Raw genomic sequence first — 17,583 nt, 5'->3', positions numbered from 1 at the left:
CTGAATGCCTTGAGTTTTCTTCCCTGCACTTCAGTGTCTCTTTCTCTATGTCCGTTCTTTTTACTGCTTTCTCTTAAGGGACTTTGCCTGTTTCTCCAGCATTTATACACCTGCATCAGAGTTCCATTTCCAGTTGCTTCCTCAGTGCTGAATTTATAGAGTTCTTGCCGTCCCCAGCATCTGACACTCATCAGTCCTCCTCTTCCCAGAGCTGCTTTTCCTGTTGTCCTTTTGTATATGGTATTTTTGGCTTCAGATTGTCTATGGCCTAAGACTCAGTTCAGGCCTGAACCTTGCTCCTGGTTTGATGGGCTTTAGATAAGCCACCTTCTCTCCCTTGGCCTCGGTCTCCTCATCTGTAAAATGGGTTTATGGGACATGTTCTTCCAAGAGCCCTTCTGGTTTTAATGTCCTGTGATTCTGAGACTAAAGGGGAGGCAAGGTACTGTCCCTCACGTCTCCTCTAGTCAGAAGGGAGAAGACACCCATCTTTCTGCCTTGAGAGGCACGTACTTGTTGCCCTGGTGGCATGTCCTTAACCCCAGGCGACCACTCCCCAGCCACTTGCGTTCTCCAGAAACCACGGAGGTAATGCCATTATGAAAGTCTTCGCTGTGAGCCTCTGCTCACTTGGCTGCCAGGCTTTCCCGCCTGCCGGTGCCCAGGCCCCGTGTGGCAGGAGGGATGTTCTCAGCGGGATCCAGGCATCCTTCCCAGGCCATACACCTGCAGGAGCTCAGACTCTGAAGGTGCTAGAGCCTTTCCAGCCTGCAGCTCTGTGAGCATGGCGTGCTTCTCTGCCCCGCAGGAGCAGGTGCAGGGCCGTTATCTGCCTGACTCTGAGGATCCGAGCCATGTGGAGCAGCGGGAGCTCCCAGCCCCCTTCTCATTAGCCTGCCTTCCAGTTGGGGCTCATTGCAGGCTAGGCTCTGGTGAGGTTTCGTTGTTGTTTAGTCACTTTGCTTATGCTGGTGCAGCTCCTGGAATGCCCTTTCTCATCCCGTTTAAGAGACTTCCCTGGTGGCTCAGACGGTAAAGCATCTGTCTACAATGCGGGAGACCTGGGTTCGATCACTGGGTGGGGAAGATCTCCTGGAGAAGGAAATGGCAACCCACTCCAGTACTCTTGCCTGGAAAATCCCATAGACGGAGGAGCCTGGTGGGCTACAGTCCATGGAGTCACAAAGAATCGGACATGACTGAGCGACTTTTCACTTCACTTCATCCCGTTTAACTTATGGCCATCCTTCAAGACCAACTCTGATGACAGCCCTTCATGCGGCATGCCCTGAACTCCCAAAGTGTTTTTCCTCCTCTGTGTAAACCTGAGTTTATTTCACCCTCCCTGGCAGTTCGCTCATTTGGCCTCAAGGTCATTATTTGTGTATGTGAGCAAACCTTTCTAACTAGATCCTAAGACTTAGGACCTTCTCCTCTTGACTTGGCGACTCGTGGTAACGAGGCATACAACCTAGAAATTTAGTCTTTAGCCCCAGAAGGGACCTTAGGAGCCATTGATCAATTTCTCCCATCTTCTGGGTGGGGAAACCAAAGCTCTTAGACCTTGGCAAGTCACTGAGTGAGTCGCACAGCTCATGCACGAACCCAGGTTTTTACAATTTCAGGTTTAGGCACTCTTTTCAGTACACGGTACTCTGGAGCCCCAGTTTTCCTAGCACCGGGGTGGATGCAGTAACATCCATTTCACAGGGAAATTGAGGGACTCTGTGAGTTAAGGGAGGAGAAAGGGCTTTGTAACCCGTCATGGCTGTGGGTCTCTTCTTCCAGGTGGGCAGGCTCATAAGTCATCAGGCCCCCAGAGGTGATGCACTGAGCTTAGCTGGAACCTCAAGGCTGCCTTGCCTGTAGGAGAGACCTTAGCAATTTAGATGAGACCTTTTGGAAAGGTTTGCTGAGCCACTGATTTTTTTCCTAGCGTCTAGGATGAAGCAGTTGGTGGCAGGTGTAATAGATGGGGGCCAGGAAGGGGACGGTCCACTTGGCCAGTAGCTTACTGCACCACGGTAGAGGCTCCTGCCAAGAATGACATCCCCACCCAGCCCCTGATATTCATATCAGAGGGCTGGCAGTGGCAGGGCTCTTGGCACAACTCTCGGCGTCCCCAGCTCCCTGCAAAGAGCCAAGCCTGGTTTCCATAGTGCGCTGCCCAGCCCTGAAGCAAGGTCAAAGTCTATTGGCATCGCCTATTTTTAGCAGTTGGGACTGGGGCCTCCTGTTTCCTTTTTCTGTTAAAGCAGGAAAGCCACCCAGGAATCCATCTGTAGCTCTCGCTGGGCACAGCTCAAAGCAGGGGCACGGGCTCTATTTTTACAAATCAAAGCTGTCTTCTGAGAGCCCGGGCTCTGGCCTGCACCCACCCAGCTTTCTCCTGGCTGGTCTGGTAGGTGCTGTTTACTGAGTCCCCACTCTGACCTGAGACTGGCATCAAACCGAAGGCTTTATAGTGCTTGTGTTTAATTATTCATCATCGATCTGTGAGGCAGACCCATTTCACAGATGATGAAGCCACAGCTTACTCGGAACCTCACAAAGGTTAAAGTAGGGGATAGAGCCAAGATTCAGAACTTGGTCTGTCATCACAGTGGCCAGCCCACTGGGTTATACTGATTTCATGACACATGGTAGTGTCACACCCCTCCACGCCCCAGACACCCCCCCACAACACACACAGACCAAGAAAACATTTAGTCAGTAGCCATTCAGTGTACTGTGGCTTGGAGCTTACTCAGTGGCCAGCTCTGTGGCACATGGGTAGGCTGGACAATGTCCCTGCCTGCCACAGTCTGGTTGGGAAATAGACAAGTGGTCCCTTGGAATACTATGGGCTCAGTCCTCTCATCTGTGAGCCTGGAGCCTGAGTGTCACTGACGAGGTGATCAGACTACAGAGGGGGAGGGTGAACATGGGGAGGGCTACAGCCACAGAGGACAAGAGGACTTTGCCAGGCAGAGGAGTGGCAGGGGTTTGGGGCAGGGGTCACCACTGCCCCAGCAACCGGGAGCCTCCATCCCATCTCGGGGGCAGGTGTTCTACTGGGGAGGGGTAGCCATCCTGAGTCCTTTCCCAAGCCCATCCCAGCATGAAAAGAGAGCATCTTATGGTGATCCGTTTGGTTGCAAGGAATCCAGAAAAGGTGATTCTGGCCTTTGTCTCAAGACCTGTGAGAGGTTTTCTCTCCGGTCTCTGCATCATGGACTCGGGTTAGATGGGTAGTTAGGGGCCCACAGCTGCCAGGGAGGTAGACACACAGACATGCTGCTGGAAAGACACGCAGAGGCACTGTTGTGGCTTCACTCCGATGGGTGCCTGGAATGTCACCATGTTTGCGGACAAACCCTTCCTTGCATATGAATGGTTCATTAGTTTCCAGAGACAGGGAGTTGATTCTTTAGCCAGTGTCAGTGGATGGCTCAGTGCACTGAGAAGGAAGCTAAAGGGTGAGTGAACAGCCACACCCCAGGCAAATGGCAGGGCTGGGACTTGAATTCTGGTCTTCCGCCTCTTTCTCAAAGACATGTCAAACAGCTCAAGAAATGCCCCAGGCCACCCAGCAGCCTGCTTCTGAATGTTGGCAGAGCGCGGGTTTTCCTGCCCACATGCAGATATCAGCACTGAATGGGACACAGTTGATCAAGGGAAGTCTCTGTGTTGCTGTTGTGTAGTCACTAAGTCGTGTCCTACTCTTTGAGACCCCATGGACTATAGCCCACCAAGCTCCTCTGTCCGTGGGATTTTCCAGGCAAGGATACTGGAATGGGTTGCCATTTCCTTCTCCAGGGGATCCTCCTGATCAGGAGTCAGACTCGCACCTCCTACATCACCTGCATTGCGAGTGGATTCTTCACCACTAAGCCACCTGGGAAGGGAAGGGAAGGACTCTCTGCAGTTGAGCTAAACGAACCCCCAAGGAAGCCTGGAGTGGCTGGTGTGCACAGCAGGTCGACAGGACTTCCTTCTGGATGAGACTGAGGATGAGGCGAGAGCAGAAAAGGAGTGTCAGACCCGGGTGTGTGTGGAGGCCCAGAGCATCATGCTGACACTTGCTGAGTTAGAAGCCTGCCTCACTAGTGCCGTGATGCAGGCTACCCCTTGCCCTCGCCACAGCCACCTTTCTCTACTCTGAGGCCCGAGAAGGCAATGGATGTTACATAATATAATGCGTGTTTTCCCCAACACCACCAATATATGAATGCTTCAGGTAGATAGTGTCAGATATCCTACAGGTTAAGGACTCAGTCATTCAAGACTCCCCACCTCCCTGCCCCCTCCGACCCCCAAACACACACTTCAGATACTAATCCCAAGTCCAGCTTGTCACCTGTGCTTCTAACCTACTGGCTGTAGGTGAGTGGGAGGTTCTCAGACCCCCTCCTTGGGTATGATCAATTTTGCCAGAGCCAATGCAGAACTCAGAAGAGCATTTAACTTACTAGGTTACCAGTTGATCATAAAAGGATGTAGCTCAGGAATAGCCAGATGAAACAGATGCACAGAGCAAGGTACTGGGGGTGGGAAGGTGTGGAGCGTCTGTGACCCTCTGAACATATCACTCTTCCCAAATCTCCATATGTTCAGCAACCCTGAAGACCTCTGAACCTTGTCTTTTTGAGTTTTTCCAGAGGCTTCATCACACAGACACTACTGATTAAATCATTGCCCATTGGTAATTGATTCAACCTCCAGCCCCTCTCCCCTTCCTGGAGATCGGGGGATGGGACTGAAAGTTCCTGCTCTCATGTGTTTGGTTCCCCTAGCAACCAGCCCCATCCCTAGGTGCTTTCCCAAAGAACCTCATAACTCATAACACATAAACTCAGGTGTCATTGGAAGGGGTTTGTTATGAATATTAAGACACTTTTATTGCTGTTACCACTTAGGAAATTACAAGGCTTTTAGGGGCTCTGTGCCAGAAACCAACGAAGACCAAATATACATTTCTTATTATGAATCACAATATCACACACAATAAGCTCCAAAAGTGTTTGTTCTCGTCTTTCTCTTTATATCCTTTGGATATGATTATCTCATATTCCTTCCAGCTCTAATTTAAATGCAAACTAGACACTTTTTACGAGCCAAGAAAATCTAGAGGTACTAGAAAGCCAGTTATGAGTTCCATCACTCAAATGTGATGGCCCAGAGGTTGTTCTGACAGAGTTTTTAGACCCTTGTCAAGCCCCAAGCCTCTCCTGCGATTCAAGTGCTTGTGTGTAGGTTTTAGACAATTAAATTCTACAGCCAGTCTCATATGTCATAATTCTAGAACTGATGTACAGTCAGAGCAGATGGGTTTTGCCAGATCATCTCACATCTCAATTTATGGAAAGGGTTTTGCCAGATGGACTTGGATAAGAAATTCAGATCAGAAACTACCTAATACGCATTAGAGTGTCTGAGTTAAACATCTTGCCCTTTGAACTCAGAAACGCACCTGTCTCTTTCCGGTGACTGGTTTACCAGTCTGATAAGAGGGCTGGAGCCATTTGTCTTGGTCCCTGCTGACAGGCAGCCTGGCTATATTTAGCCAGATGCAGGTGAATATCTGAGATAGGTCCTGCTGCTGTTAAATTGGGCTTCAAGCCAAGTACAGGATATGATTTGCTAAATGCCACACTGGGCCTGAGTATCCGGGGTCTTTAAGTCCCAGGGTGGTCTTGTGGGATTAAATACGAGTGATCAGGGTCCGGTCAGCCCCTGCAGCTAAGAAGGAAGTTGGGTCAGTTTGAACTGGTAGGACACAAGAAAGGTTTTATCATCTCGTTTTAGGATTGTGACTGGCTTTCTTATTGCTTCTGATGCAGATGAGCAAACCTGATCAGAACACCGCAGGGTCAAGGAGCTTTTTAAATGGAGCTGTTGCTGATTTTTTCCCCAGCTTTGTGAGCCCTAGACCTCCATCCTGGTAGGTCCTGCTCCGGGCAAGGCTCCGTGGCTGGTGACTTGCTGGGAAGGATGGGGGCCAGTGCATGAGGATGAGGGGAACTTCTTTAGCAGTGTGGTCAGAGGGAAGGGCATTTGCTGTCCAGGGGGAGCATCCAGCCATGATATGCCTGTCAGTTAACACAGGGCCGTAGCCATCTGGCTTGTAAACCCTGAAATTGCTGAAGATTTTACAAACCTCAGACAGCAGTCTTCAGAAGGGGTCATGGATGTTTCAGGATCCCCAGGGTCATTATTAGTACATATTCTTGGGTAGGAGAGGATGCAGGGAAACTTCAGCATTAAATATTTAATGAGCACACTGGCAGCCTTTGGAAAACACTAATGATCTAGGATTCTGTATAATGATCTTGGGTGGAACCCGGGTATCTGTGACTGAAATGTGCAGCCAGGGTTTAAAACCACAGCTCCGGAAATGATACAGGCGGGGCCTGGATTAAGATTAGAGTTTGACAGTAGAGGGAGAACAGTGGGCTGAAATTTATTCTATTCCAAATATGATAAGGAGACTTGAGAAAGGAAAGAAATGGGACAAGCTCCTTTAAGCTCTGAGCCTCCGGGGCTAATAAGATTAGAGGTTGGTTGTGGGGAGAACGTTCCTTGCCTGATATGGATAAATTCATTTGAAAGTGAGGCAAAGAACAGGTTTAGTCAACCCATTAGCATGATACTTACTTTGGCAGGAAAGTAAATATGTTGCTTTATAACTCCTTGTATGTCCTCTTCCCAGGGGCTAAGGGTCCAGGACTTCAGCTTGGCTAAGGGGCAGCAATGAGACTTCACTCTAATGAGACAAATTGATCATCAAAAACCACCTGATAGGCAAGTGGTAAATAAGTAATAAAATTTGACAACCTGGCAGGCCCACCCCACCACACCCTCCACTGTGAAAATAATATTCTCTTTAAAAGGAAGAAACTATGCAGAAAAGTGAAAAAGAAAATAAGTAGACGTCATTCACAGTCCCACATTCAGAAATAACCTCTATAAATTTTTATGGACATGTGTTGCTAGGAAATAATAATTTTCTATAAAGGGATCCTACCTGCTTTTTTTTTTTTTTCCATCTCACATTGTGCTGTGGATCTCTTGCCACATCAATAAATACAGGCCTAAATCAGTTTTAAAGGCTGAATAGTATTTCACTACATGGAGGAGTCATTTTTTAATCCGTCTTTGTTGATGGGCATTTAGGTCATTTCTCATTCTGAGCTATTAACAATGAGATGAAGCATCCTGTGCACAAGCCTTTGAGATAGGCATCCAGCTGTGGGGATCTGGGGCTTTTATCATTCAGTTGCCTCGCTGGGAAGCAGGGATGACAAAGCCGATGTCTCCCATTGCACTGCTCACAGCTTATTGTGTTATAATTCATCTCTTATTTGCTTTTGTGTTGCCTTATCCCTCTCCTCCCACAGAGTCTCGTAACGGGCTCTTTGGTGAGGGGTAGAGTACACTGTACTCACTCAGTCCCTCCCGTTTTCATTATTAGAATGTCCAGGGTTTAGATTGCTTCTGAAAGTATATTAACGGTCAGCAGTGACCTCTGATTCTGAACAGCTATTGAGAAACCCGCTCTGTGCTGTGTTGTTCCAACTGCTGTCCTTACAGCAGTGTTCCACATGCGTGGAGTTTCCATAGAGGAAAGTCCCTTTTTGCCCCATTTAAAAAAAATTATGTTGAACATTTATTTCTTTCTCAAGAATCCAATAAGGCCTGCTGGGTGGCCAGCTCTGTGTGTGGCACAGGAAACTCAGAGATGATTAAGCGCGTGGTCCTTGCCCTCTGAGACGTATGTTCGCCTGGAGGGGCTCACAGTGTCATGTTCTTAAATTTTTTTCATGGAAGTCAAGCTCCCAAGGCTCCTCAAGACTGTAGCGCCAACAAGTTGGATGTTACAGAGGAACTTTTATATGAGGGAAGTGGTTTTGTAATTTCCTCAGGTGGATAAGACTGAAGTGGTGTTTCTGGTGAAAGCTAGAGGAAGTTCAAACACCTTCATGGACCAGAGCAGAATTATCTCAGGCAAATTCCTTCCTGTCTTTCCGTCTTCAGTGTGAGTCATTTAAAGGGTCATGAATTTTGGTTGTTAATTTTAGAATTTAGGGGGACCGAGTCAAAAAACCCGTGTATGAACAGAGACTTTTGGCAGCGTGGCTATGGTCGTTACTAGATTAGTGGAGACTTAGTTCTATCATGAGAAAACTCAGGAGAAAAAGGCTGATGATGGCTCCACTGACTTGAAGGGACTTTATAGATGAATTAGGTAAAGGGTTTTAGGTTATTTTTAGCACCTCTTTGGAAAGCTAACTCTTCCCAGGAAAAATGAATTTGATGTCCATAAGCACAGATATTTTTTCTTTTTTTAACTAAAGTATAGTTAATTTATAATATTGTGTTAGTTTCATGTATACGGCAAAGTGATTCAGTTATATATAAATTTTCATTAGGTTATTTTCCATTATAGGTTGTTATGAGACATTGAGTATATTTCCCTGTGCTAAATAGTAAATCCTTGTTGCTTATCTAGTTTACCTGCAGTAGTTTGTATCTGTAGTTTAATCCCAAACTCCTAATTTATCCCTCTCCCCTTTCCCTTTTGGTAACCATAAGTTTTTTTTTTTCCTTTTTTTTTTGTGAGTCTGTTTCCATTTTTTTATATATAGATTCATTTTTTATTTTTTAGATGTTACATGTAAGTGATGATAGCATATGATATTTGTCTTTTCTTTGACTTATTATGATCATCTGTAGGCCCATCCATGTTGCTGCAAATGGCAATATTGCATTCTTTTTTATGAGTAATAGTCTATTGTGTATACATATCACACCTTAAACCAGTCATCTGTTGATGGGCTCTTGGGTTGTCTGTGAACGCTGAGGTGCATGCATCTTTTTGAATGTGTGTTTTTGGGTTTTTGGATGTTTATCCAGGAGCAGAATTGCTGGGTTAAATGGTAGTTCTGTTTTAGTTTTTGAAGAAACCTCCATACCCTTCTCCACAGTGGCTGCTCCAGTTTGCATTCCCAGCAACAGTGTAAGAGCGTTCCCTTTCCCCACATTCCCTCCACCATATATTATTTGTAGACTTTTTGATGATGGCCATTCTGACCCATGTGAGGTGATGCCTCATTGTAGTCTTGATTAGCATTTCTCTAATAATTAATGATGTTGACACCTTTTCATGAAGCACAGATATTTTTATACTATACCGAGCAGGTTGCAGGTAACCAGTTTAAGAGCTCATAATCTGGTCCAATCCCTGGTTTTGTGAGTGAAAGTTGCTCAGTCGTGTCTGACTCTGCAACCCCATGGACTGTGTTGTCCATGGAATTCTCCAGGCCAGAATACTGGAGTGGGTAGCCTTTCCCTTCTCCAGGGGATCTTCCCAACCCAGGGATCGAACCCAGGCCTCCCCCATTGCAGGCGGATTCTCTACCAGCTGAGCCACAAGGGAGGGCCAGCCCTGGTTTTAGAGGAAGTTAAACACCTTCATGGACCAGAGCAGAATTATCTCAGGCAAATTCCTGCCTGTCTTTCCATCTTAAGTGTGGGTCATTTAAAGGGCCATGAATTTTGGTTGTTAATTTTAGAATTTAGGGGGACCGAGTCAAAAAACCTGTGTTTTTTAGTTTTAGTTACTAAGATTTATAGGGGAGGGTAACTCCAGGGGACTGCAAAATCTTATTGATGAAACTATTCCTAAAAGAAAAACAATTTTTTTTTCTTTCTTTCAGCACTGGCTGGATCATTCCAAACCTATAAAAAAGCAGATGAAAAGTAAGTAAGCAGAATTCAGTCTACTACCTTCCTACTTTTTCAGAGAGTGAACTCTGTTGCTAGTGTTTTGAAGTATTACATTTTCATTAGAACTTGGGAGCATTTTCAAATGGATTCAGTTCTAAGGATGTTTTAATTTCCTAAGACTGGCTAAATGTTAAGAGTTTAAAATTTGAATGGGAGTTTTTAGTAGATGTTAAAAAACACACTATGCCCTCTTTTTAAATTAGACACTTCCCCCAACAAGGACTGAAAAATAGGATGTTCAGAAACATGGCTTTATACCTGTGACATTCATTTTCTCGGGGGTTATGAAGTAGATTCAGAGAATGGGAGAGCTGGTGGGATCTTTGACAATCTGGTCCTGCTCTCTGAGGTTATGTTGTGGTAACCACATTTCTTCAATGTGGTTTATGTATGAGTAATTTTTTAAAAATTTAATACTTTTAAAGTATTTTTACTGTGGTTATTTTTAGATTACAGACCACTTGGCTGTTTATGTGTCACTTTCCTATAGCCCACTTAGTATTTTGTTAAAAGTTAGTGTCACTGGGGTATCTTGGCAGTCAGGGGTGAAAGTAAAGTGTTAGCTCTCAGTGAGTCACTAGATGAGTAGGATTTTCTTCCAGAATGAGATTACTAACTACACTGTTTTTGTCAACACCAAAGTCCATTTTAGTTTTCCAAACTGGGATTGCTTTGTGTGTTCTGTTGTTAATTTCCAGTGGTGTGGTGGATATGTTAATAGATTTAACATGTTTTTCCTTTTTGTCCATTCTGTGATCTTCAAACCTTGGGGGAAAACATCTTCAACCTTCCATCTCCAAATGCTTAGTTGGACCTGCTTATGCTTTGCACTTTCGAGTTAAATATTATTCTTCAGAACCGAACAACCTTCGTGAAGAGTTTACAAGGTAGGACAAGATGCGAAGCAAGGTCCTTCCACCCACTCACACCCCATAACACTTGCCTTGGTATAATCAGCAGGCCTTCTAGACTGTGGGCTTGCCACCTCTTCCATCTGCTGTCTTTCTGTTCTGAGCAAAAGTTACGAACACTTTGCCTGTGCTTATCTCTGCATTCTGTTGAAAACTTTGCCTGATTGAACCTTTTCTTAGTCAATCAGAATTTAAGAGTGTATCTTCTCATCTCATATCTATCTTGACAGACCTTGGGTAAATGGGCTAGTTGGTCTCTGGCACTTTATTTTTTGTCTCAGATACCAAAAGGGAAGGCAGATATTAGAAGAGCATTTCACCATCCAAAACTGCCGTTTTATTTCTTTAAGGAGCGCTGCCAAATATTCCCTCGATTGTTGTAGTATCAGATTTGTTGGTGCTCCTTCATGGTGACTTTCCACCCCGTTGAGTTTCTTCCTTGGTATACCTGCCTATGTCTGCCTATGAGACTTCAGAGATAGTGTTGAAGCAAAAGAGACTTAAAACACATTTTATGTGTGGACTTGCCCTCCAGCCACCTTGCTGTCGGTGAGATTCTCGGCTCAGTCTCCTGCTGCCTTTGATTCCCCAGACTCCCCTTGTCATCGTCTGTGATGCACAGCAGTGGTGATGGGTGGTCCATGGCTCTGGCCCCTGGCTTGGAGGTGACCACCTAAGTAGCACTTTAATGACTGACTTTATCACCATGCCCTGCCATGGGAGGGGCCTATGGGCTTCTGTAGTTAAGATTTCCTATAGGAATTGGAAGTTCTGGCCACATCAGCACTGTTTCCTCCTTAATATGGGTACTCAGTTTAATGGTAGTTGAGTGCCTGTCAGAAGTAGTAACATTCTGGAATGTACTAGAACCTTCACCACCACCCACATGTCTGGGTCACCCACATTATCCTATATCCATCCCACAGAGAGTGACTGTGTGCATTGTGTTCAAAGTTCAAACAAATTACATTGTCCTAGGGCTGCTCTTCAGAGTCCTTTATGAAGTGTGCTGCTTCTAGCTGTCATCAAAGCCAGTGATTCTTAACCAGGGGTTGTGAATCAGAAACACCCAAGAAGCTTTTCAACAAATCACATTCCTGGGGACTACTCTTGCGTGTAAGATTCTCATTCTGTAGGTGTGGAGCCGAGCGTGGGTAGCTTCGGTTTTTACAAAGCACTGTAAGCGGTTCTGATGCCCACATCCTCCTGGTAAAAAAGGACACTTCCTTAATCTCTGACTTCAGTGAACTCCTCTGGTATTATTTGCTGCCTTCCTCCCCATTTTCCTTAACCAGTTCTGGGATTTCTGTTTCCTGTGTGCGTGTGTGTGTGTCTGTGTGTGTGCACACATGTGTTTTTTGGTTTTTTGAAGACAGAGCCTGCGGTTAAGCTCAGCAGAAAAAAAGCCTCCAGCAGTCGCTCACTGCAGTCAGCTGCAAACTCTTTGATACAATCAGCTGCATCCTTCCTGAAATCTGCTGGCAGGGTTAGCTGAGGGTCAGATGCAGTGGTTCCACCCTACCTGTTGGATTGTGTGAGCTGTGTGTGTGTGTGTGTGTATGTGTGTCTGTCTGTCTGTCTCCTGGAGGCTCACGGGCATTGAGGAGGCGTCATTGGACCATGCAGCTTTCCATGTTCCATCCTCCGAGTATCTTGAAAATTTCCTACATGCATTCACCTTCCTAGCTAGGTTCTGGAATGCCTTCCTGGGACAGGAGGAGATGCTTCCACCCAGGTTCTCATCTGACCTGGACTCCCTTGTTACAGTGCAGACTTCCGGACTGCGTGGGGGTGGGAGCAGTGCTGGGAAGCTGGGGATTGGAAGTGGCTGGGGAACAGTGACCCTCTGTTGACTTTTGTGTATGTTTATCAGGTACCTGTTTGTTTTACAACTCAGGCATGACATTCTTTCAGGAAAGTAAGTATGTTTTTTTTCTAACCATTAACTCAAGATAGATCATAGTGTATTTTCTAAATAATTCACTGTGTGTGTTTTTTTTTATAACTCGTTACCCTTGTTCCATTTTCAAAATTCAAAAAAGTACACCAGGCATTGTAAAGTGAGTCAAATTCTTGTATTACTATCATCAACATCTTATGTTAAATAACTCCTATATGGCTTGAAGCATTTCCAAGAGCATTTGATATCTTCAGTGATGTGTATTTGGGAGTCATTCTCTCCCCGGTCACATCATTGCTCCATTCATAACGGCTTTTGTTGTATTTGCAAGCAAGATACTTAATTAGTATGTATACACTTACAAGTATTTGGATCATCTGAAAGTCTCGCTCATCACCATCTGCATTTATGTAAAGAGGTTACATTCTGATTCTACTAGAAAGAGGTTTAGATGTCTCATCTCATTTCCTTTTCCTCTCTTAAAAATGGTTTTTAAGTCCTAGGCCTCTGGCTATACAGTGTTGAGCACGACAAGCATTGGCACTGAAGTGACTGATTTTACAGGCAGTGTATGTATTTTAAGGATATGTGATTTCTGCAGTCACAACTTTTACAGCTGTGTCATTTTTCACCAGACATATTGACTGTTTTCTGCTACATGAAGAACTAAGACCCACTGAATCTAAAAAGCAATACCTGCTCTTGACAAGAATACAGTTTGATTTTGAATATAACCTGAAGGAGATTTAAAATGTGATTTCTGAATCTGCAAATTCTCTGTAGAATATGTGCTACAAGAATCCTAGTGAAATGTACACTCTAGAACAAGTAGATTGTACAGTGTATACATTCGCCTTAGCAGTGTGATACAGGTAGCGGATATTTGATTGTGTGTATATCAAAGCATGTGTGTGTATTTCTCTCTCACCATACTGTGCTCCCATACTAAAAGCCTCTTACCTGGTGATTGTCTTCGGTCTGGAAGAACATTAGTGGCGACATCTTGGATTTGTACAGCACTTTGCAGTTGACATGCACCTCAGCCTGACGTTACTATATTCCCAGTAGCCTGGTGTTCTGGCCCCAGCATTGAATTTGCCAGCTGGCCAGTGGTGGGCAGGACACTTGAACACTCAGTTCCTTATCTCTGAGGTGAAGGGTGGGGAGCACTGGCCACACCCATAGTAGGGGCTGACAAACTGGACGCATTGACCAAACTGGATAATACGCACATGTGAAAGGCTTTGAAAACTAGGAAGTGCTGTACTAATGTATGTCGTTATTATTCTTCTAACAACATTTGTGTATCAAGTATGAATGGGATCTCTGGATTTGTAGTAATACAGCTCTGTGGCAGTGTCTCAGTTATTTGATTGCTTGGGTGTATCTGGCTGTCCTGGCCATCTTAGATATAGTGTCCCTCTGTTCATTTCTAACACTAGGACCTTGTTTCAAGAAAGACTTAAGGTACCTTGAAAAGATGCATGTGTCAAATCAAGATAAAATAAGTTTAAAACTAGTAAAGCAAAGAGCAGGGCTTTTCATTCTCTTTTCCAAACTTCCCCATTCTTGCCAGATTCAGGAAAATTGCCCATTATGCTTAGAGTTGAAACTGTACCTCGATGGGGTTAATTTAAGATATGAGGAGAACTGACTTTGGGAAACAGGGAGAGTAAGTCAGGTTGTTTGCATTTTTTAATGTAGGCAGCAAAAATAGAAACCACAGAGAACAAAAATCATTATCTAAATATCACTACCTTCTGAAAAATGGTTTTAGTGACATTTTGTATAGTTATGAATATTAAAGTTCATATTTAGAATTAATTTTTTCTTTTTTTTTTCCAAGATTGAAATGCCCATATGAAACAGCTGTGGAATTAGCCGCTCTCTGCCTACAAGGTACATTACTCCTTAGTGGTAATTAGCATTTTAAAGTTATTGCTTTTCCTTTGAACAAACGACAGTCTATGTAGCAGGCACAGGGCTCTGCTTTGGGGGTATAAATGAACATGATACAGTCTCCATCTCCAAGTAGCTTCCGGTCCCCTGAGGACCGCAAGGCAGGATCACATACTCTGTGTGCACACATACAGCAGAGTGTGGTTCCTTCGGCAGGAGAGACCTGCAGGAGGCTTGGAAGTGGCAGGCCTGTGGGAGGAAGGGTAGATGGAGATGAACAGAGGATCCTGGGCACAGAGAAGAGAAGTACACAGAGGGCCAAGCTCAGAAATCTGGAAAAGTGGGTGACCTTGACCCCATTTAAAGCACATCAGCTTCATGCTGTCAGCAGTGGTGCCTTTGAAGAAGGAGGCAGGCCCCATCAGATGTGCATTTTAGAAAGGCCACAGTGGTTATGATGGGGAGAAGGGACAGGAACAAGACCAAGACTGGGAGTGAGATGTAGCTGTGAAAAAATCAAACTGACCAAGGCTGGGGGTTAAACACACACCCCCCAAACCACATCAATAATATAAGGAGAAGGACCCAGTCATTAGGCTTCAGTGTTGAAAGAGGAGTCAGAGATGACTGCTAGGCTTTTGCTGAGAAGGGGTGATGGTAACAGCGAATGGCTAGACTAAGAGTTGGGTTCCACGGCGGGACATCTGTGCAGTCTCTTGGCTCAGAGGTGCCAGTGGGGCCTCTGGTAGCTTCTTGAGTCAGTGCAGATCAGGCTCCACGAGAGAGGTCAGGCTGGAAGCGCTGACAGGGGAGCCATCAGCATGTGGGTGGGAACTGGCGGGTACGAGGGCTGCCTGCCTGGCTTTCAGGGTTGACCATTCCATCCATATGATGCATTGGTAGATTTTAGTTTAAGATGCACAAGAAACACTCACTAAAGTCTCCAGCACTAATTAAGAGGATACTAATGTGTAGCTGCACATAGGGAATTTCGTTAGCACATCAGATAGACATATGTTGTGGACTCTTTACCTGTGTGCTCTTTGGCTTCTATGGGATAATGAATGATGATGTATTCATTCATAATTACTAATTCTTTTTGAACACCATAATAAGATTTGGCTTCTGACTTTTGTATTTACCAAGTTTTAAAACTTGATCTAAGTTTTTTCAAATTATAAAATCAGTACAGGCTTATTATAGACTCTCAGGACAACAGACGAGTAGAAGGAAGGAAGGAACCCACCATCCTATTCACAGACAAGCAGAGTTTTTATGTGTTTTGAGTTTTGAAAATGTAGTTCTTGTCAGAGTTGTATAGATTTTTTTGTATGGTTTTCTACTTGGTAATTTTAGTACATATATTTCATCATGTTTATACTCATAAAGGGAGAAGGCAATGGCACCCCACTCCAGTACTCTTGCCTGAAAAATCCCGTGGATGGTGGAGCCTGGTAGGCTGCAGTCCATGGGGTCGCTAAGAGTCGGACACGACTGAGTGACTTCCCTTTCACTTTTCACTTTCATGCATTGGAGAAGGAAATGGCAACCCACTCCAGTACTCTTGCCTGGAGAATCCCAGGGACGGGGGAGCCTGGTGGGCTTCCACCTATGGGGTCGCACAGAGTCGGACACGACTGAAGTGACTTAGCAGCAGCATACTCATAAAGGTGGTTTTTAATGACCAGATTACTCCCATTTGCTGATACTTCAGTTCTTTAGTCACCTTTACTGCTTATTCTTGAATGGGGACTTGGCTTATTGTAGGTGATCAGTAAGTGCAGAATGAACTTGAAGAGCTCCCCAAGGACTGTGAAATTTCTTGAGAGCCTCTGTGCATTTGAAAACTGAGAGGAAAGGTGTTTCCTCTCATGCTGGAGCCATGAACACGTGTCTTGCCGCAGTCGTCCTTGAATCAGTGCCTCCGTTGTTGTGATGCAGTGGCCCTGCTTGGAGGCTCTGCTCTTTTGAGAACGAATTTTATGGTTGATTTGAAAATTAATTCAGGTACAAAGAAAAGGGAGGAGGGAAAACGTAGTCATTTGTGGTGTGTCCCTGCTTTGTAAGTTTCAGGTTTGTGGATAAGGCATTAGAGACCCAGGCAGTTAAGGGACTTTACCCAGGTCACACTGGTCAAGTGGGAGTCAAGCCCTCCTGCCTCTGAGCTGTTTCTTCCAACCCCCCACCCCCCACCACGGCTAAGCGAAGTGTGCTCTTGCTGGCAGGTTCTTGGAAGGCAGGCAGCATGCTTCCTCAGGATGGGTGTCCCTCAGCCTGTTTTAGTCCCTCTAATGATAAGGTGGGACACTAGCCCCCTCACCTGGTCTCGTGGGAACCTTGTCATTGGCTTCTCTCTCCTGTGCTTGGCCATGTCAGAGGCACAGTTAATCAAGTCTGGTGCAGACACACCAGTAAATGCATGGCTCACTTTGGCCCATGCTGCAGGGTGGCTTATATCAAGGAGACCTCTTTCCAGACAGCCCTTCTGACCTTGCTGGGTCCGCAGCTTCAGGGTAAAGTCTAGGTCAGAGGTCAGTTGCAGCCCCCAGCCTTGGAAGCCCAGCCCTCCCCTTTTCTGGGCAAATGTGTCCAGAGCAGAAGCATCACTTGTGGCTGTGCCCAGAGTCCCCAGCAGCCGCATACCCTGATTCAGACCCCTGGTGGTCTTAGGGCTGCCGTCCAGCTGAGAGCTGCATATTTGAGGGGCTGTGGTCAGGTGAGGAGACAACTCCGAGTTCCCCACCCAGTGTCAGAGGCTGTGTCGTGCGGTCCTCACACCAGCCCTCCCAGTTTGGTATCAGTGCTTCCTCTGGGTGGACAGGGACATTTCATCCTCTTCTGCAAGCCCACAGGAGTCCCTCTCCTGAAGGGTGGGCACTGGGATTTGGGCTCAGAAGCCAGTGGAAAGGGCTGTTAGGTACATTAAGGGTTGCTGTCAATTCGGGGTGTTTGGTCATGTGCTGGCTTGTTGATGGGATTCTGTGTTAAGGAGTGGTTCTCAGAGTATGTTCCCTGGGAATATATTGCATCAGTTCCATCAGTATCACCTGGGAGCTTGTTAGAAATGCAGGTTTTTGGGGTGGGAGGTGGGAGGGAGGTTCAAGA

General features: G+C 45.6%; 1 protein-coding gene across 9 annotated transcripts in view; it reads left to right on the top strand.

The window, feature by feature from the left end:
• Positions 1-17,583, top strand: part of EPB41L4B (erythrocyte membrane protein band 4.1 like 4B) — a 138,541-nt gene that overhangs the window by 37,490 nt on the left and 83,468 nt on the right. For all 9 annotated transcript variants that reach the window (XM_061426435.1, XM_061426436.1, XM_061426437.1 and 6 more), the window contains exons 3-6: positions 9,699-9,741; positions 10,577-10,655; positions 12,553-12,597; positions 14,426-14,478. In XM_061426435.1, coding sequence (XP_061282419.1) covers positions 9,699-9,741; positions 10,577-10,655; positions 12,553-12,597; positions 14,426-14,478 — 220 coding nt within the window. The remainder of the gene's footprint in view (positions 1-9,698; positions 9,742-10,576; positions 10,656-12,552; positions 12,598-14,425; positions 14,479-17,583) is intronic.

Source organism: Bos javanicus, chromosome 8, assembly GCF_032452875.1.
Source record: "Bos javanicus breed banteng chromosome 8, ARS-OSU_banteng_1.0, whole genome shotgun sequence".
Taxonomy (NCBI): Eukaryota; Metazoa; Chordata; class Mammalia; order Artiodactyla; family Bovidae; genus Bos; species Bos javanicus.
Note: the sequence above shows the minus strand (reverse complement) of the source record. Positions and strands in the feature narration are given on the sequence as shown.